This window comes from Vigna umbellata, chromosome 1 (genome assembly GCF_029865625.1).
Source record: "Vigna umbellata cultivar VRB3 chromosome 1, Vumbellata_1.0, whole genome shotgun sequence".
Classification (NCBI taxonomy): domain Eukaryota; kingdom Viridiplantae; phylum Streptophyta; class Magnoliopsida; order Fabales; family Fabaceae; genus Vigna; species Vigna umbellata.
In genome coordinates this window covers 61,881,893-61,903,994 of record NC_142165.1, presented here as the reverse complement: position 1 = coordinate 61,903,994, position 22,102 = coordinate 61,881,893, and the positions used below count along the sequence as shown (strand labels likewise).

Here is a 22,102-nt window from a genome sequence, read left to right as displayed (position 1 = left end):
TAATAAAAGAAATTTATAATTATATATATCATAAATCAACTCATAAAAACTTAATATTACCTAACAATAAATTTATAAATATTTTTCCTTATATATTATTTATTTGAATCATCTTAATCCGTCATGAAATTTCACCTCAATCATACCACCTTATACTTTTTATCTTTCTCTGGAAATTTCAGTACGGCTACCCTATCCATCTTTTTCGTTGTGCCTTCCAAATTTTTGTTGCCTTTTGGACTTAATGTACAACACAAACAAAATTCTATATGCTCAAATAAGTTTCACATGTTTAATATATGATTAATTTGAATTTAATTATTGGTAATTTTATAAATTTTCTTGTTCTTTTCGTTTAAATTATATATATCCCCTACACAGGATAATATTGCTATAATAGGAAACATTTATGATGAAATTGATTCTTGTCACAAAAATACTAAAGGAAATACTACACTTAAGATAATATTCGGACAAAAGTTAACCGCATATTAATTTATAAATTAATAAATATACTTATACTTTATTATTTATATTAAAATTTAGGTCCTGCGCACTTTAAGAAATGTAACACTTCTAAACAAAATTAAACATATAACATAATTCAATAAAAGATAAGATATGTATAGAATATATAATATTTATTTTAATACAGCTTAAACCTATACAAATTATATATAAATATTAATATTTACAAAAGACAAGTCAAAATAAAATTTCTATTTGTTTTTGTCTAAACATGATTTCTGTATATATATTTATATCTACTCGTATACATAATATAGTTATAGTCACACTACAACAAAAAACTATTAAAAATATATATGTCAATAAGATAATTATATATAAAAGAAATAACTTTATTAACAATTTATAAATATTCCAAAACTACACGTAAGAGAAAATTATTAAAACAAATTTTTATCTTAAGAAAATATAAAAAGATATATTTTAATGAGAAATTCACGTATTCAAAACTAACATTCAACCACCATATTTAATCAAGATATTTAACACACAAAATATTAACTTATTTATTTCGAAAGACATATATTAAGTAAGTCATATCAGAGAACATATGACCAAATGCACAAAACTTAGATTTACAAGCGATTCTAAAAACAAGGATTAGGGTAAGTGCAATACAATCTACACACACCTACAAATGTCAAGTGCATACTCCCTCAGCTTTTCATCACTTGATATCCTAATTTATGTTACTTAAATAAGTAAAGCTAGAAGTCCTTTGTTACAACATATGTGTCAATACTCAATACTTAAATCAAACAATAATAAACACTCTATCTCATATATGTGATCACATATTCATACAAGTTTCGTTATTCTCCACACTATAAGAAAAACAAATATTGTCGGAAACGTAAAAAATTTGTCGATAATGAATTTTTTCTGATGGATTGAAATTCATCAATAATAGTTTAGTAGAAAACATTTATCGATAAAATATTATATATGTCATAATTCTGCAATCTGGTTCACCTTCTTCCTCCTCTCTTTATCTTCTTCTTTCCATTTTCTTTTTGCGTTCTTCATCACTTCCACAATTTATCTTCTTCTTCAACTATACTCATAGTCTAATACCAAAAATTTATCGTGAAACCATAATCAATGTATTATACTTTTATTTTATAAACTAGAACCAAGGCCACACACAAGAAACTCAAATAATGCATCCATTAAAATTCATGCCAGCAACAAAAGCTTATGGCATGAGCTCCAAGGCAAATGCGAGTTGGAGGCGAGTTCAAGCTCAGGCGAAGCGGTGAAGAGTGGCCAACGAAGGTTTTAACTGATGGCGAGTGCAAATCTATTTTGTTTCCTCGATGAAGACACAAACTTCGATGACGTACGATAATGGAGCTCACAAGACCAAAGGAACCACCATCAAAATCCAAACCTTCACGAGATGATGAGCCTACTACCGCTCCCGACACCAACACAACCCACCGATGACGATGAGAACAATGAGAACTACAGAACACGAAAGCTGGAATGCAAAACGCCTAACGTGAAAGAGATGATGGATGTATATTGATGACCCAATCCAGATGTAGATTGAGCCATGACATAATAAGCTAAGAAAAAGCAAGCAAGGTGAACATTCAAGGCAATATGGAAGTTTATGGTGAAAGGTGGTGTGAAGTGATTAAGGGAGTATGGCTCTAGCTCAAGTGACCCTCCATTATTGGAAGGAAGCTAGAAGGGTATAACGGAGAAGCAAGGCAGAGCACTCTTGGTTTTAGAGGCTGGAAGAAGTTCAACAACATTTTTTGAATATCCAAAAGTGAAAAATACAAAGGATGAGTGTTGAATTTATAGGGAATTCAATCACCCTTGCTCGAGCATGAGGTTAGACTGATCATCAACCACATCATGGGGATTAGATGTCACATAGTCTAGGCATGAAACACATGCTGAAAACAAATAGCATAAAATACACTTGATTTGAAAATGAAAGAACTTGTGTGCTACACTAGGCGCCTAAGGGTTTTCCCTAGGCGCAATCCGAATGGGCCTCCTGGTTCTTCCTTTGCTAGCCTTCTCCATGGGTGGAAATGGTGGAAGATGGGCCTCCTTGCTATTCTATGAGTTGCCACTGAAAATGATCATAAAAGGCTTAGGCTTCCTTTGAGGTATCGTCAAGGTCTTATTGGATCTTCTTGGCCATTCCACGAGTAATGGGCCCTTGTGTTGAATATGGGCTTGGGCCCAAGTCATCATCTCCTCCCTTTTGAGAAGGATTTATCCTCAAATCCATAGAGTCTTCATCACTTGTCAAATCCCCACAAAGGTCGAAGGTTAACAACATTAAAAGTAGAATGGACGTCATACTCTTTAGGAAGGTCTGATGATAAACATTGTTATTAACCTCCCTAATGACCTTAAAAGGGCCATCTCTTCTAGGACTTAGTTTAAACTTCCNTTGCAAGGACTAACTTGAAAATCAAAAGATGGCAGAGGAACCTACAATTTAAATTGACCTTCAGAAACATTTCAGTATAATTGAAGGATCAAGCGTAATAGAAGCCAGACATAGTTAAGTACACAATGCAGCATTTTAGAAAAGAAGCTTATCCGACAAGGAGGGGTAGCCTACTTTTGGATAAACGGGAGACATCCAGAACAATAAGAAGAAAGGGGGAACAAAGACTTAGAACGCAGAATTGCAGTTCAATCTTTTTCCATATCTGGTATAGCAAATGTAACTCTTAAGTTTGGAATGAAAATACACCCTAAACATACAAAGCATATATACATACAAAGGGCCGCTTCTCCCCAAGTTAAAAGATACCCTAAAATTTTCTATGAACCCAAAATAGATCATGCACATCATAGTTAGGCACTCAATTGCACTGTCTGTGTCACCAACATACTGATCACTCCAACGTATCTGTCGAGGACATATCTAACACAAATAGTCTACAGATATGTATTTGTACCATGTCAATAACTAAAAAATGCAGATAAGATATCATGCACAATATGAATATCAGCCAAGGCACAATACGCATATCAGCCAATATGCATGCATAACAGTTGTAAAATAAAAATAGATAGTAACGCATAATAACTTTTAAATGCTCAATTCCCATAACAGTTTTAAAATGCACAATATTTATAACAACTTCAAAATCAGAAAAGATAGTTGTGGTTTTGAGGGATATATTTTCTTTCTTTTTTGAAATTGAGAGAAAACAATATAGTGGGTAGATAGCCAGAGATACAATAACGACCTTAAAGACATTCTTATATACGTGAAATGTCACTTTCAGTTTTCTATTAATGTGTACGGCAAGTGAAAATTATTTGATGCCATGGGCAGCCATGAAAACTATTTGAAGCAATGTCTGTCAAATTGTTTATTCTTCTGGAACCTGTTTGAAGCAGTGCAAGATGGAAAACTATTTGATGCCGATTGGTGCTTGTATTCAATTTTCTATTCTTGTTACGGTTTACAAGGGAGAGCTTGACACAATCCTAAGGTATTTCTCTTTCTTATGCAGACAAATTTTTTTATTCTTTCGTACTACTTTCCTATTATTTATTTTATTCACTTTTAAACAAACAATATTTATTTATGATAACTTGGTGAGTAAAGAAAACATCAACAACAATACCAATGTATTCTAGTTCTAACTCAGAAATTCTAAGTTCCTTTCAAAAAGATGTTCAACTTGTTTATACTCCTTTATGGGCTTATGTTAGTTTATTAGACAGTCGAATAGAAGGAGGGGAAAACAAGAGATGGTCTTGTAACTTTTGTTAAAAAACTGATTAAGGACTTATTCTAGAGTTAAGGCCTATTTATTGAAAATTTATGGGTCTGGAATTGGTATGTGCTCAAATTCCAATGATAAATATTTGATAGAATTGATTATTGAATTGGCTAAAAATAGAGTTAAACCCGAACATGTTCCCTTATCCACTAAAGATAGACACCAAAACTTCATTGAAAAAAAAAAAAAAAAGAGTGGTCCTCTAGAAAGGGCATTGGACTTATAAGATAGAGAAAATCTCAAAGCTCTCATAGCTAGAATGTTCTATTCTACTAGGTTTCCTTAAAACCCTCAAAGAAACATATATTATGTAAATTCATATTTGTTTGACGCAAATCATAATCTTAGTGGTTTTCTTCCTATAAGATACAATGCTTTGAGGACAACACTATTACATCAAGAGAAAGCACGTGTCTGAAGGTTACTTAAACTAATTAAATCAACATGGAACAAAAGAAGAGTCAGCACAATCTTTGATGGATGAACAGATTCCCTAAGACCTTTAATTAATTTTATGGCCACTTGTGAGGAGGTTCCCATTTTTTTTCAAAAGTTCTTGATGCTTCTACTTAAATAAAACTAAGCATTAAATTTATTTCCTAGATTCTTTTGGACACCTTGTGTTGTGTACACACTGAGTTTTGCGGTGAAGAACATATGTGTAGCAAAGTATATTGAAAGAAATAATGTCATTTATGGTTAATTAAGCTGGATTACAGAAATGACTAATGATAATTCTTTTATTAGGAACTTTATCACAAACCACTCCACTAGATTGGCTATTTTAACCATTTGAATTTATTTGTTGTTGTGGATACACAATCGGCATCTCTTATAGTTCTTTTGGACACCTTATGTTGTGTACACACTGAGTTTTGCCTTGAAGAACATATATGTAGCAAAGTATATTGAAAGAAATAATGTCATTTATGGTGAATGAAGCTGGATTACAGAAATGACTAATGATAATTCTTTATTAGAAACTTTATCACAAACCACTCCACTTATTTTAACCATTTGAATTTACTTGTTGTGGATACACAATTGTCATCTCTTATAGTGATGATGAGAAGATTTTAAATTTGGACAAATTTTGCAATTCATGGTTATTGGAGAAGAATAGACTTCTTATAGAAAGGATGATATGGGCAAGGTTTAAGCTCTTAAAGACTTTGTTTTGAATGATGTGTGATAAGACAAAATTGCATATAACTTTAGCTTTGGTTGAGCCTAGCCTATCTATGACATCCTCATTTGGTCTCTGAGATGTGGGAAATACAATACAAAAGTGAAGAGATGTATATAGGAAAGAAGAAGAAGAAAATGATACATCAACATTTTATGAAGTTTATAATGTACTCAAAGCTAGGTAGACTAAAAGTTGCACTCCGTTCATTTGCATGGCGCAGTCCTTGAATCCTAGGAAAATTTATCCTATCAATACTCATCTTTTTAATAATTCATATGTAAATAATTGGAAAGTTACTAATTTTTTATAGTATAAAGTTTTTTCTCAATTTGTATTTATTGGTACTAGAGAAGAATGGCATCAAGAGACTTCAAATAGGATCCCCAACATGAGGAGGAAGAGAATTCTAGGGAGAGGAATAAGTGTTTGAAAAAGTTTTTCACAACTCATGAGGATAGGCAAGAGGTTGCCCTTGAATATGCTGACTTCTCTAAAAACAAAAGAATTTAATTCTTTTAACTCAATTGAACATAGGTGGATATTGTATCCTAAATCTTGGTGGGTGATGCATGGTTCTTCTACACCTCTCCTTCAAAAGCTAGCATTGAAGCTCGTTGTGCAATATTGCACATCATCTCATGGAGAAAAAAATTGGAGTACCTATTCATTCCTTAACTCAATGAAAAGACAAATTGAATTCTAAATGAGTAGAAAACTTGGTTTATGTGCATACTAATTTGTGACTTTTGGCTAGGAGATGTGAAGAATACAACCAGGGGAACACACTAAGAAGTGGAACATTACTGGAGATGTACGGAATGGTATTTATGATGTTAGAAACCTCAGAGTGGCAGTATTTTCTAGATATGGACAATGATGCTCAAGGAGGGGATGAAATTGATACTATTCCTATTTCAACGCAATAGACTATTAGTAGTGATTTACAATATCTATTTTATATTGAGCAATGTTTAAAACTATAATTTGTCACTTCAAGTTCATATATACATTTGAGCTTAGTATATTTAGTATGTTCAAATTGAATAATATTTAGTAATGGTTTTCAATTTTAGTATGGTTTTTAAAAAATTACAATATCATTTATTTTATTTTGTTAATTATATATATATATGTGTGTGTGTGTGTGTGTATCTAAACATATCATATCCTATATTTTTCAAGATGTTACAACTAGACATATTTGATACGCGTTATATTGTATCATGTTTGTGCATCATAGCACAATGGAAATAAAGAGAAAGAGTTATCTTATTGCTTGACTGAAAAATGAATAGAACAAGCAGAAAAATCTCTCTTCCAATGGTTTCGCCTTACAACCACAGTTTTGTTTACCCAACGTTAACAAATTTAAAATCCACTCCCTTCTACACTCCTTCTATTTAAGCCGAATCCCTGTCCCTCCAAGTTCCAACCTCTCTAACTAATGATACTGAGAATCCTCTAAAACATGCATGAAATACACACACACAAAGGACTTCTTTCTTGCCAAAAACTTGCAGTTTCTAGATAAATATTTCAAGGGTAACAGATACACCAAATAGTAAACCAAGAATCCACAACTATCAAAATACCGCAGAACAAGTTGGCTACTATTTCTGAACTAGACCAGCAAAAGCTACATATTACTAGTTATCCCAAAAGAGTATGATAGATGTTTATTGATATTACCTTCTCCTGCCCTTGGGCAGGTTTGGGTAGACGCTCAGCTTCAATATCATACTTCAGAATCCGAAAACATTCAAGTCTTTCTTCTAAAAATAGTGCATAAGTACGTACCCAGGCAGAGCAATCCCAAGCTGCAAGCAAATAAAATCATACAGGCAAAAAGTTATATAGTGCAGTCAGAAACTTAACTTAAGCCCATATGAAAGTTAAAGAACAAAATACAAAGATGATATGGTAAAAAAAAATAACCAATTGGGCTAGAATCATCCTTGAAATTCGAAAGTTGGAGAATCCGTCCTCTTTGTGAGAAATTAAGAAGTTCTTCTCTAAAAGTAGGATCACCCTCTCTCAATAACCTATGGATGACTATCAGTGTTTTCAATGCCACCTGTGAACAAGCCAGGTAAGTGAAACAAAACCTTTCGTACATCTACATCTATATATACTTATATATGCACTATATAATAACAATGAGAAACCGATATTAAAAGTACAGATACAGAAAACATATTTTATGCTCAAAGTTGACATTTCTTAGACCTAGGCATAAATTGAGTAAATATTAGACGCTCGATTGATAAATCAATAATGAAAACATCTTAAGAAAAATAACTAAACCGTGTTGGTGGTATTCAGAACTTCCATTACATTACAAGAATTTCCCATGTTTTTTAAACAATAACTGGAAGAGAGAGAGAGAGAGAGAGAGAGAGAGAGAGATAATGGTCATTTTGTTTGATGGAATACTATTCTCTCCCAGACAACTATAGAAATTAACTACTAATCGGGTAAAAAAATGTTTTCAACATTTCCATCACAGAAGTTTAATAAGAGGAACAGAATAAGGTGGCATTTACTTAGTTATTAGTGAAAACTAATCAACTAAAAATGGAAATTAGAAAAGAAACAACAAAGCAAATTCTGAGACTCGGATCACTGCTTGCTTGATCCTTCAATAAAATGTGAGAAATGCAGACACTGACAACCTCCCACAATGATGGGAAATATTGAATACAATTTCTTGGCACACAATAATAAACTTATAAGAGAAACCTATCAAACCAGAGCATAGCAAATTAACAAAACGTAAGGAAGTGCAGTTGTTAGCGGTAATAAGAAAAAAAAATAAGAACTGGAATCATCAAACAATTGGATCAACTAACACATCTTCAATCAAAATAGGTTTGAATTCAATCCTTCATCAAAAAAATTCTTTCAGTATATGGTATCATGTAGGCCACGTGCCACAAGTCATCATCGAAATTCAGAAATAGCACAATTAGAGTGGGGGATCCAAATACGATTAGGTTCACATTCATGCAATTTCACATCATGAATCCGAATAAGAATTTAAAAGCGATGAACTACTTCCAAAGTTTGTATCACATCTTCTGACACCAATCTCTATTTTCTCTTTTCCTACCAAAAGGAATAGAAAAACCAAGAAATGCCGCAAGCCTAAGAACATCAATCCATAAAGTAAATAAACAATCCAAGCCCAAGAAAGTACAAACAAACAATTCACCGAAAACTCAAACAAAATCAAATTGTACATCAAATCAAGTGATCAGATGAACTTTGTCTAAACATCACTATTATCATCAATCCTACCGTCCAATTGCGCGTCTTTGCCAACCGCCGGGAAAGGGCGTGAATACAGTAAGCAACATCAGCCCTAGGTCGAACAGCAGACGTGGCAAACAGAATCTCTACAACAAACCCGTAAAAAGATTCAATATCATGAACATCATCTCTCCATACCAAACCAAAAAGAAGATCAAATAAATTCGGATCTGAGACCCACAAATCACTCACTTCTGAGGTGCCTCTCTTTGGGGGGACACTCGACGTGGTTCGTAGCTTTGACTATGGCAACATCCAAATCCTAAAATTGGGAACGAAAATCAAACATGCACCCCCAAATAGGCAAAATTGATAGGAAAAAAGCAAAGAAAGATCCTATCTTTGGAAAGAGGGATTACCGCGTAATCGCTATTGACATGGGCAAGACCCACTTTGGTGGTGTCCTTGATCGCACCGTAGGCTCTCCTCCAAGACTGAAGCGTACCCATCTCCGATCTCTCGAGTTTCTCTCTCTAACGCGTGGTGGGTGTCGATCAAGAGAGAGAAAGTAACGAACTTCGATCGGAGAAATCCGTAAGACTCAGCGCAAGTGAAGAATCAAATCCAGTTCCGACAACCTTGGCTTTTTGCGGCCCCTCTTTCGCTGTGAATCATCATCGGTTTTTTTAATCTTTTCTTTTTTAATAACTTTCTTTGTTTTATAATTATTATTTTATTTTATTTTATGATAACGATGATTATATAGTATTATTAGCAAGGGTCGGTGTCCGCAATAATTAGTATTTAGTTAATGTTAACTATTTGCAATGAAGGACATTGAAATTTGAATATGTATATGTGTGTCATGAAACTAAATTTTGGTTAATGAAAGGTGCAGAAGTAAATTTGTGGTTGGCCTCACTCCACAATCACAACAGAAGTGCTAATTAAGGAATGGCTATCTCCAACTCCAAATTATTCAGATTATCCAACTACAGATATATCCTTTCTCTTTTAAATTGTGGGATTTTATTAAATTTTAAAGATCTAAAATATTGCACTTTTTAAAAATTAAAGGATTTGATTGGACTTTTATTAGAAGAGAGACTAAATCAAATTAATAAATAATAGCACTCAAGAGGTAATTAAGTCCAACTTTTCCAATTAGTTTCGACTATTCAAAGTTCATCAATCTTCATTGAAAACAAAATGTTTATTCCATTTTATATTTAATTTCACTAAAAAACATTTTAAAAATTAATATAACAAAGTTGAATTTTTAATTACAATGTTTTAATATAATATGAATAAAAGAATGAAGAGCATTACTAAGTTCAAGTTTTATAAATGAAAAAGATATTATATCATAAAAAAACTTTGAAGTTCACATTCATTCATTCATTCAGGGGATGCTGACAAGGGATCAGACTGACTTGACAATTCAAATAAGATACAAAGTTTGACAGTCATAGATAAATACAAACTAAATTATAGAATTTCATAATTTTAAGAAAATATATATAATTTTAATTATTTGATTTATTATGTATAAAAAATAATTTTAATTTCTTTACTTTTTATCTTTTATTTTGATGAAGATTATTTCAATTATTAATAAATAAAAAATTATGTAATATTAAATATATTTAATAATTAAATCATCATTTAATAATATCATTTTCTTTATTTTTCTATCAAAACTTATAATAACTTTCAATTGATGTTGACATGAAAATATAGTATTTTTTATACTATTTTCATTAATATCACTTAAAAAGCTCTCTTGACTCATATATAAAAGAATTTGAGTTAAAGATTGGTTGAAAGTTTCCTCATTTGATAATAAAAATATATTTAATGAACGTTTTTTAGAAAAAGAAAAAATTAGTGGGATTGATAAAAAAAAACAATTTGCAATCACATTCATTCAAATATCATAATGAACTATGTTAATTAAGAAATATTGTTCAAATCAGTAAAAATGAAATAATTTATCATCATTGATTTAAAATATTTTGACTCATCTAAAAGCAACCTCAGTTTACACCTTTGAAAAAACATGAATATGGAATTGTATTTTAATTGCTTTTTAAAACTTTTTGTAAATATTTTGTTTTGTATTATAAATTATCAATTGTAACTTTTGTGCATGGTATATATAACTAGATGGGATGGCGTCATATCCGCAGCCTAATTGCTATCAAATTCGTAAACAAAATCCAACTTGTTATTCATTCTCTTCCTCGTTAGATCGATTGGGTCTTTTTAAAATTGCGGAATCGGTTACTCATAAATATTTTAAAAAATATATTTTATAAATTTTAATATAATATATATATAATTAGAAAAATATAAAAGAAATATATAAATTTAATCAAATTTTAATATTAATTAAATTTAATTTCATAAAATATAAATTATATATTAATTTTAATTAAATTTAACTTAATAAAACAAATTAAATTTTAATTTTAATGTTTTATAGGTAATGGATATATACGGATATGAGTGGTATGATACTCGCATATATGGGAAATACCTTCACGGATTTATAAATGAGTATTAAAATATCAACCACATGTGAATAATAAATACTTACGAGTATCAATTATCTTATGCGGGTACGAGTAATTTTGACATCCCTAAGTTCAATATATACAACTTTTATATTATATTTAGATGAGACAATTTAAGATAGTAATTAATTTATCTAGAGAATTTAAAATATTTTGAAGTAAAATAGCTTGTTTGGATGAGAAAATTGAAATGGAGGAATTTTAAGAAGTATTTCAAAATAACTAAAGAAATAGGATTTGAAATTCATTAAAAAAAATGAAATTCCACAAGTTTTGCAATTCCTCGTTGATTAGAATGAAAATAAGCCCAAAATGTCGACTCAAATTGACCTTCACCTTAGGTCGAATCATCTCAACATCTAATTCAGGCTGACTCGACTATAATGGACTGACTTGACTCGACCTACAGTCAAAGCTAAAACGTCAAGCAAACTATACTTGGGCCAATGGTCGAACATAATGGATCAAGCCGAAAGTCAACCCGAGTCACTCGCTGAAGATTGAGTCATGTCAATTTTGTTGAGTCATATCGATTTATGTAGTTTGACATAAACAAAAGGTTGATTGAATTCAGCATAAACTGAAGGTCAAGCCAATTTGGCATAAATCAAAGGTTGAGCTAAGTCGACCCAAACCAAAGGTTGAGTCATGTCAACCCAGGTTGAGGTTGAGTCAAGTCAACCCAGTTGAGTCAGGGCGAGTTGGCTTGTGGTAAATGTTTAGTAGAGTCGATCGAGGTCAAAGGTCGAGTTGAGTCAACCCAAGCTAAAGATGAAGTCGAGTTGGCCTTAACTAAATATTGAGTTGAGTCGAAACTAAAGGTCAAGCAATGTCGCTAAGGGACAAGTAGCAACAACCCCAGCCAAAGGTTGAGCAACACTAGCCCTTATCGAGAGTTGTGCAACATTGGCCATAGTCGAAGGTCGAGTAGAGTCAACTCCAATTGAATGTCAAGTTGAAGTAATTTCGATCGAAGGTCAAGTCGTGGCAGCCCGAGACAAAGGTCGAGTCAACTCGACTCAGGCTAAAGAATTAAAATCTCTTTCTACATTAATTATACTTTGATTAACTTTGACTTGAGCATTAAAAAATCTTTTACATGGATTCCACTTTTTGGTAGAGTACGAGGAATGTTGGAAGAACAAATACCAAATAATAGAAATTTATGAAGTGAAAAAAGATTTTTCAATTCTGTAAATACATTTTAGAATGATAGTGTATGAGTATATTTATACAACTCAAGATAGTTAAATTTCTTTTTATTTATAAACAGTGAGATAGTGGATCTTTTCATTAAAATGAAACAAAGTAAAACTTCCAATCCCACATGGAACTTGTGTCTATTATCAAAACCCAAATATACCTATCTTTTTTCTCATCATATATTTGAGATTCACTGTAACGATAAAAGCAAAATTTATAACTTTTTTTTATTTTCCACATTAAAAATATATTTATCATAAAACATTTTAATTTTGTCATGAAAGTTATCCATTCGATCACAAGTCATGCTAGTAAGTTCAGTCTCTAATTTTAAAACAAGCACACATCTTGCTCTAATGAGAGTATACATTTACACTCTTTCTCACTTTTAATAACCATTTACTTTCATTATATTTTTAATAATTTTTTTATATTTTACTAAATTCACACTCATCTTCCTTATTTCACTTTAAAATATTATATTTATTAAACTTAAAGTAAACATAAATAAAAATTGAAAATTAAAGTTTTAAAATTTTAAAAATATGCATAATAATTTATTTATAGAGAAATATTATAGGGATATTCATAGAATTTGCAATGTTTGTTAGAATTAAAATGCATGAATCACAAGAGCAAGTTTAACAAGTTTAATTATAGGTTTAATTGCTTACTTGGTCCCTATCTTAAGTGATTTTTTCAGTTTAGTACCCGATTTTAAAAGTGCATACATTGGATCCTAAAGTTATAAAATTTGTATATATCTAAGTCCCTTCCGTTAAATTGGTATAAACGGACATCTTATCAAACTTTTTACAACGTTTAACTTTTCTTCTTTTTATATTAATGATTTTCATAATTGTAAGACTTTTTTTTTCTTTTTCTCTTTCTACAATTTGAAAACATTCAGATTTTCTCTTAAATCATCAACTATGACAAAAATCCATTCTTTTTCTCTTTCTACAATTTGAAAACCTTCACATTTTCTCTTAAATCATCAACTCTGACAAAAATCCAAGTTTATAAGGGTCTTCACATCATCACCAACAATGTTTAAGAGTCTCAACATTCTGGCATTCCCCATCACCTTCTTGCCATCATTGAGGACCCTGATTACGACTCCAGCATTCATAACTTGTGCAACCATGTACTTGTCGCTCTTGATACCATCGTTCAAAACGGACACCTACCCATTATCGTGGGTGGCTCCAACACTTACCTCACACCCTTGCTTGAGGACCCTGACGTTGCTTTTCGTTCCAAATATAATTGTTGTTTCATCTGGGTCGATGTGTTGTTTCCGTATCTGGACAAAAGGGTGGACAAAATGGTTGATGCAGGAGTTGTGGATGAGATTCGAGAAGCTTTTGTTGCTGGACCAGATTGCAGTCGTGGAATTAGAAGAGTCATTGGGGTTCCTGAGCTTCAAGACTTTTCCTTCTGGAGAAACAAGTGTACACAATATTAATCAATCAATTTAAATATAGTAAGTGATTTTGTAGTTACTAAAAGTCTTAATGATGATATTTTATTTGTTGAAGTAGTATAAATTTTATATCTTCATGCATATTAAATTTACATTTAAATGTGTTTATGTTTTAATTAATTTATAATGTAATTTATATTATTAAATTATAATACATTTATATTATTATATTATTATTATTATTTTTCTTAATATTATTATTATTATATTACTATTATTATTATTATTATTATATTACAATAAAATGTTTATTCACTTTTTGTTGAGAAAAAAAATGTTTATTCGCTGCAAAGACATAAAAATTGTAGTTCACTTTCTGCTTTTATTAATGTTAAGAGAAATAGAAAAAAAGAGAGAAAAAGACTACACGAACTACTAATTTAACAAATAAGATTTCATTCGTACAATTTTAAAAACTTTGAAATTACACTTTTAAAATCGAATATTAAACCGAAAAAAATCACTTTTTCATAAAAATCAAATAAACTATTAAACTTTAATTATATAAAGCTCCTAAAACCATTGGTGCTACTACTTATCTTATCATCTCGGGCACCGCTCTTAAACTATCAGGGAACAAATAAAATAAAAATATATTAGTACACATTTCAAATTTACTTGAGAAAGTTTTTATGTAAAATCTAAGGATGAAAACATCTTCTTAAGAAGAAAATATTCCAAATATATATAAAAAGTACGTATTATACTCAATATAATAACAAAAATTAAATTGAGATTTTGAATATAATGTTTGCTTCCAAATAATAACATATGACATTTTTATTTTTACGTTACACTCTATTTGTCACGTAATAGAATCTTCATTTAAGACATGATAATTTTTTTGAAAAAAATTAGAAAAACAAAAGACTCACAATCTAACAAGTAATACATGAATTAATGTGGTTAGTATTATATTAATGAAAAGACCAGATTACAAAGTGAGACAAGGATTTAAATCATATAATAAATATATATCGATATTGATATAATAAAAAATTATATTATTAATATAATAACCTTAGCTTTTATTATTTTATTTCTTTTATTATGATTAATTTTATTGAACATATATTTATGTGTAATAGTTATTGTATATCTTTATTAAAAATAAGAAGTAGTGTACTAACACTAATGAAATTATTAAAAAAATTAAATTTATAAAATAATAAGTTAAGAGTAAATGGATTGTTTTTTAAAATTAATGACATGGCATGTTAAGACTAACTTCTTTAATAAATGTATATAACATTTAATAAATAAAACACATGTTTAATTACCTCAACTTTTTGAGTTCAAATAAAATTAACGAAATTAAATTTATTTATTAAAACTGTAATTTTTTGTTATTGTATTAAATATAAAATATATTAATACTTTTTTATTGAATTGATTATTTATCTACGTATAAATATCAACTAGTGCACTGTTATATTTATATATTGTTTTTACATTATTATTATTTTTATATGTTTTTTAATTATTAAAAATATATATAACTATGTAAAATGTCTTTTTTATTATTATGAGTTAAAAATGTTTTTTATTTCTTAATTTTAGATAAAAATTAGAAATAGTTTCTCTTCGAAACTTTGACCTAATTTAGTCTTTCAAGTATTGAAGTGTTTGGATTCTATTCTTGAACTGTAATGGCGTTATAAACTTTGTGACATGTGTAACAACTTTCCACCACGTATTTTCATTTTATGACAGATCATTGTACACGTGTGTATTATAATTATATTTTTGGATTATATTACATTATTATTTTTACAAAGTCAAATATGTATTCAGTAAAGACTCTAAGAAAATCCTAAACACTTTGAAATTGCTAGTTGATTTAGTGGAATAAATGTTATGTGTTTGAGATTGATGAGTAATTTGATTTATAGATATGTAAATTTGGCTCAATTGACTCTTACTTTACAATTTTGAATTGATATAATATGTTTTGACTTGTGAAAAAGAAGAAAAATACCTTAAAGCTAATTGAACAAATTTAAATATCTGTTACGAGTTTTGAATTATGTAGACTCATTAAGAGAATTTTTCACTTGTGAGGTATTACTCGCTAGACAAGTGATCTTCTCATTGAGTAAGAATGTTTTAATGAAGAGTCAAAGAAACATACGAGTTTCACTCACTAGGCGGGATAAAACTTCTTGGGTGAATTTGTGAAAATTGCTCCTAGGTGTTTTATTCGTTGAGTGAGCAAAAATCTTGCTAGGCAAAATTTAGTTCAACACAAATCCTTCAAAAGTAGAAACTTATAGTTTATCTAGATGATTTGCAAGCATTAAATGAATGGTTTGAGATGAGTTGTTTGTATTAATTCTTTGAATTATTTATGAGATTTAAACCTTTTTAAATATATTAGTTTCCTCTAGTTTGTGGTTATGTATTTATTTATGATCGTGTGTTTAAATTAGAGTATGAGATATTGTAGGTGAGAAACATTAAAAATGAGATCATCTTAAGATAGGTTAAATGGTAGAGACTACTTTTGTAAATTTATTTTTATTGTATAGAGTTCCTTTTTTTTTTCTTCAGCCTTATGTTTTTGGAGAAAAAAAAATTATTGTGAAAGTTAACTAGGAATGTCGTAATATAGAGATGGTACTTATATAAACTTTTGGCTTATGGCTTATGAATGAAATGTAGTATAATGGTTCTATTAATATAGGATCCCGATATTTTAACAACAAAATTTTAAAACACTTTTGACAACGCTAGGTGTCAGTAGCGCATTGGTCCAATTCTTTTTTTCTTTTATTTATGAAATTGTGACATTGAAATTGATGAGAGTTTCAAAAATTTGGGATTCCAAATATACCCCTTGCCCTATTTCATTAGAAATCATCGTTCTCTCTCTTCCTTCTCGTTCACCATCTTCGTTCTAGCTTTCCCTTTTGGTTTTCGGTCTCCCTCTTCCTTATGGTTGTCGCTCTTCCTTGTCGTTCTCCTTCTACGTTTTCGTTACATTTCTTCGTCTTGGTCTCGTCCTCTTTGTTGAGTGTATTGTGTGCAAAATGGCAAGTTCCAGTAACCATGGTCCTTGGACGAGCAAGGTAAATGCATTCTTCTTTCATTTTGTTCATTGCGTTTTCGGTTTGGATTTTGGGTTTTCCCTGTTCTGTTAAATTTTTTGTTGTTTTCGTTTTAGGGCTTTTATGTTTTATTTATTTTGTTTGTCGTTGATGCAGTTGAGGGTTAGTCACTCATTTTCAACAAAGTATATTTCTACTTTGAACGAGCATTTGACAGAGGAGCATCGGTCACTGATTGCGGAGATGGTGGACAGAGTGTTTTACGTGAAGAACCGTCCATGAAAACTGGATTTTTTCCCCGGGAGGCATGTCCACCAATCCACCTCCAATGAAGACTATGTAAGGATGGGTCACGAAGGTGTTACAAGAGCAGAGTGCTTAGGACTCCTTACATTGGATTTCTTAGAATAAAATATGAGTGATATTTGTATAGATTTCTTAAGAGAAAGTAATACAAAATTGTACATAGATGAACAAATGTTTACAATTTGGAATATATTTTGTTCAATGTTAAGATAAAGTAATACAAAATTGTACATATTATTAATCTTAATTGAATTTCCTTTGTTATTGTCATTGTGAAATGAGGTTTTGTTTGAATTGTTAATGAATAAAGTGGCCACTTTGATTAGTATTGATGTATTTGATGGAGGAATGAAACAATGCTTGTGACATGATGAAGTTAGGTGAAGTCCTGGAACTTCTCCATCAAAAAACACAGTTGTAATCGATAACACCTCTTTGGTAAACGATTACACGAGAAAAAAGTGGAATTTCTACAAAAACTTGTACTGCAAGAGCCAGCTGTGGTAACATAGGTGACCATAGTGTAAACTTTTATATTTTTGGCATAAATCCAATGGTTTTGGTGTGATTTTATTGTAGGAAATCATGTTTGGACACCCCTGTTGAACATAAGAAACAATTTTGTTGAGTTGAACAAGTTAGGTGAAGTCTTGGAACTTCTACACCAAAAAACACACTTGTAATCGTTTACAGATGCTTGGTAAACGATTACACGAACAAAATCCAAGATTTGTACAGAAACTTGTACTGCAGGAGCCAGCTGTGGTAACCTAGGTGACCATAGTCAAAATTTTTAATTTTTTGGCATAAATCCACTAGTTTTCACTTGATTTTGGTGTTTAAGTGTGAGTAGAGGCTGAGAAGTCATGTTTGGGCACCCCATGATTGAGGAAAGGAACAATGTTTATGAGATGAGCAACTTATATGAAGTCCTGAACCTTCTGCACAAAAAAAAAACACATTTGTAATCGTTTACAGATTCTTGGTAACCGATTACACGAACAAAATCCAGGATTTGTACAGAAACTTGTACTGCAGGAGCCAGTTGTGGTAACCTAGGTGACCCATAGTCAAAATTTTTAATTTTTTGGCATAAATCCACTGGTTTTCACTTGATTTTGGTGTTAAAGTGTGAGTAGAGGCTGAGAAGTCATGATTGGGCACCCCATGATTGAGGAAAGAAACAATGTTTATGGCAACTTTGGTGGTCTTCACTTGATTTTGGCAGTCTTTGGTGGAGGAAAGACCCAATGTTGGTATCATGACCAAGTTAACATGCTGTCAACTTTGACCTTTGTTTTCTATTTTAATGATAACTTTTCCCACCGACCTCCAAATGATGTGATCCATTTTTTTTATTAGAAACTAGACTCAAAAAGCTTTCCAATGACTACTAATTTGTAATTTTTGGACATCTGAGTAGGTACAGTTTATTCCTTAAAGTTAACGCTTTATATATTCCTGCCAACTTGACCTTTGCTGGTTGTTTTTCTCATAACTTTCTCCACCGAACTCCAAATGAGTTGATTCTTGTTTTGTTGGAATCTAGACTCAACGACCTTTCAAATTATGTCATGCTAATCAATTTTAGGCCTTTTTTGCCATTGTAATCGATTACAAGGACCCTATAAACGATTACACGAACAAAAATCTGGTTTTGTAAAAAAACTTCTGCTGAAGGAGCCAAATGTGAGCACATAAGTAGCCAAAAAAGTTTTACGTTATTTTTTCATATTTCTTGAATGGATGAGAGTTCTTTTTAATGTTTAAGTGTGAGTAGAGTCTGAAAACTGGGTTTTTGGCAGTCTTTGGTGGAGGAAAGACCCAATGTTGGTGTCATGACCAAGTTAACATGCTGTCAACTTTGACCTTTGCTTTCTATTTTAATGATAACTTTTTCCACCGACCTTCAAATGATGTGATTCTTTTTTTATTAGAAACTAGACTCAAACAACTTTTCAATGACTACTAATTTGTAATTTTTGGACATCTGAGTAGGTACAGTTTATTCCTTAAAGTTAACGCTTTATATATTCCTGCCAACTCTGACCTTTGCTGGTTCTTTTGCTCATAACTTTCTCCACCGATCTCCAAATGAGTTGATTCTTGTTTTGTTGGAATCTAGACTCAAAGACCTTTCAAACTATGTCATGCTAATCAATTTTAGGCCATTTTTGCCATTGTAATCGATTACAAGGACCCTGTAAACGATTACACAAACAAAAATCTGGTTTTATACAAAAACTTGTGCTGAAGGAGTCAATTGTGAGCACATAAGTAGCCAAAAACATTTTATGTTATTTTTTCATATTTCTTGAATGGATGAGAGTTCTTTTTAATGTTTAAGTGTGAGTAGAGTCTGAAAACTGGGTTTTTGGCAGTCTTTGGTGGAGGAAAGACCCAATGTTGACGTCATGACCAAGTTAACATACTGTCAACTTTGACATTTTCTTGCTATTTTAATGATAACTTTTTCCACCGACCTCCAAATGATGTGATTCCTGTTTTATTAGAAACTAGACTCAAAAAGCTTTCCAATGACTACTAATTTGTAATTTTTAGACATCTAAGTAGGTAAAATTTATTCCTTAAAGTTAACGCTTTATATATTCCTGCCAACTCTCACATTTGCTGGTTGTTTTGCTCATAACTTTCTCCACCGAACTTCGAATGAGTTGATTCTTATTTTGCTGGAATCTTGACTCAAAGACCTTTCAAATTATTCCTTGGTAATCAAGTGTAGGCCTTTTTTGCCATTATAATCGATTACAAGGACCCTGTAAACGATTACACGAACAAAAATATGGTTTTGTACAAAAACTTGTGCTGCAGGAGTCAGCTGTGAGCACATAAGTACCCAAAAAAAAATTTACGTAATTGAATTTGATCTTTTTTGGGCACTTGTATAATGTGATTCTTTTTTTAGGCACCAACACTCAGGCCTATCAAGGTCGCTTACATAATCGATTTTTTTACCAAACACCCATAACCAAATAAAAGTTTCAATATATATGGTCGAACAACACTATTAGAGAACGTATGGTACTATATCAAAATTGAAATTTTATTCATATAATATATTATCAGTACATATTACCCAACATTTATAATAATGATCTTTTGTATATAAAAAACATGTACAAGTTTCAACTCGAGTGAAAAATTTCTTTCGATCGAGAAGACCCGTGAGAGTGAAAGCAATGCTCCAAACAAAGTGAAAATGGTGGAGAGAGATGAAGAAGAGGGTTGTCATTGGGTTGCCATTGGACCTACAATTATAACATCAACAAAACAACAAGGGTCGAGAAGTTGGTTAGGGTTTGCGCAGTTCTACTTTCTAATAAACACCAAGTGAAGGGCTTCAATGCTGTAGAAGACGGACGTCCAAGACAGCGAGAAGATGATTCTTTAGGATTTAGCGAGAAGGTTAATCTTTGAATACCAGAAAGATAAGAGAACTGAGAGAGATGAGGAAACGCGAGAGGTCAAGCGAAAGCGAAACTGCGAAATGCAAATGAAAGAAGAAGCAAAAGCACGAAATGAAATTTAATATTTTTTTCTTCCCATAATACCCTTGCCTGATCAATTGCATATTAATTTGTTTTTTTAAACATCAACCAACAGACAACCACCACGTGACGTTGTCAAAATTGTGTCAAGAAAACGTTGTTAAAGAAACGTTTTCCATTAATATATGGTGTTACAATGTACTGTGTCTATTACGTTTATTTACTCAATTTATTATTTTAAAAATGCACATAATTCATGTTTAATTAATTAAACTATTATTCAACAATATAGAAAATTAAAACAATGTGTTGCACATTAGTTTAATTATTGTTGAATAATAATTAAATGACTCTTAAACATAAATAATGTCCATTCTTAAATCTACAAATTGACATATAAATGTAGTCAACCTAATGTATTTAATATAGAGCAAGATACTGTTCACAAAACACTAATGATATGAGATTCGCGACTTATTTTAAAATGTTTTCTATTAGTGTCATGAAAAATATATTTAGACGATGGTAAAACCATTGACTAGTAATACATTTATTTTTGTTAATCCATTCCATACTATAAAAATTATTTTGAAATATCATACAATCAATGTTAAAGATTTTTAAATATTGTTAAGAGCTGTGTTACTGTGATATTTTTATTTAGTAATATAAATTTAATCTTTTAAGTACTATTACAATAAAATTATAATTAAAGATATAAATTGTAATAGTACTTAAATATTAAATTTATATTACTTAATATTTAAATATTTGTTACTATATAAATAAAATAATTATAATTGTTGTATGAAAGATATAAATTTAAATTTGGTTAATGAGATCATTGATAGCATGGTGCATAGAAGACAAGAAATTCAAAACAAAATTAATTATGTAAAATTGATATTAGAGTAATGTTAGGTCTATAGCACTGGGAACGACCTTTTATACTATTTGTTTCAATTTGTTAGCTTAATGATTATCAAGTGTTTAATTAATTTAAATGTATAATTTTATTATTTAATCTATTTTTGATATTCATATTATTTAAAAACCTAAAAATATTATAATTTTTTTATTATATGTTTACATTTTTATTTTTTATCTTGAAAAAAAATCAAACTCGAAATTCAATTCCCAAGAATTCGACTTAACCAAATTATTGACAAGTAGAATAAATAAATGAGTGTAGTTTAGTAAATAAAGTCGAAAGGAGTTTATTTTTGTAATTTATAAGAG

The 22,102-nt window shown here is 30.5% G+C and overlaps 1 protein-coding gene and 1 pseudogene across 1 annotated transcript; one reads left to right on the top strand and one right to left on the bottom strand.

Annotated features, from left to right (window-relative positions):
• The first annotated feature begins 2,980 nt into the window (after positions 1-2,980).
• Positions 2,981-6,984, top strand: LOC148205983 (uncharacterized; annotated as a pseudogene).
• A 138-nt stretch (positions 6,985-7,122) lies between these two features.
• LOC148205982 (putative clathrin assembly protein At2g01600) lies at positions 7,123-9,426 on the bottom strand. The gene is made up of 5 exons (XM_088104005.1): positions 9,156-9,426; positions 8,989-9,058; positions 8,785-8,882; positions 7,423-7,561; positions 7,123-7,304 (listed from the first exon to the last, which is right to left on the bottom strand). The coding sequence occupies exons 1-5, from the start codon at positions 9,243-9,245 to the stop codon at positions 7,138-7,140; spliced, it is 564 nt and encodes a 187-aa protein (XP_087960131.1). The 5' UTR covers positions 9,246-9,426; the 3' UTR covers positions 7,123-7,137.
• Positions 9,427-22,102: the final 12,676 nt, after the last annotated feature.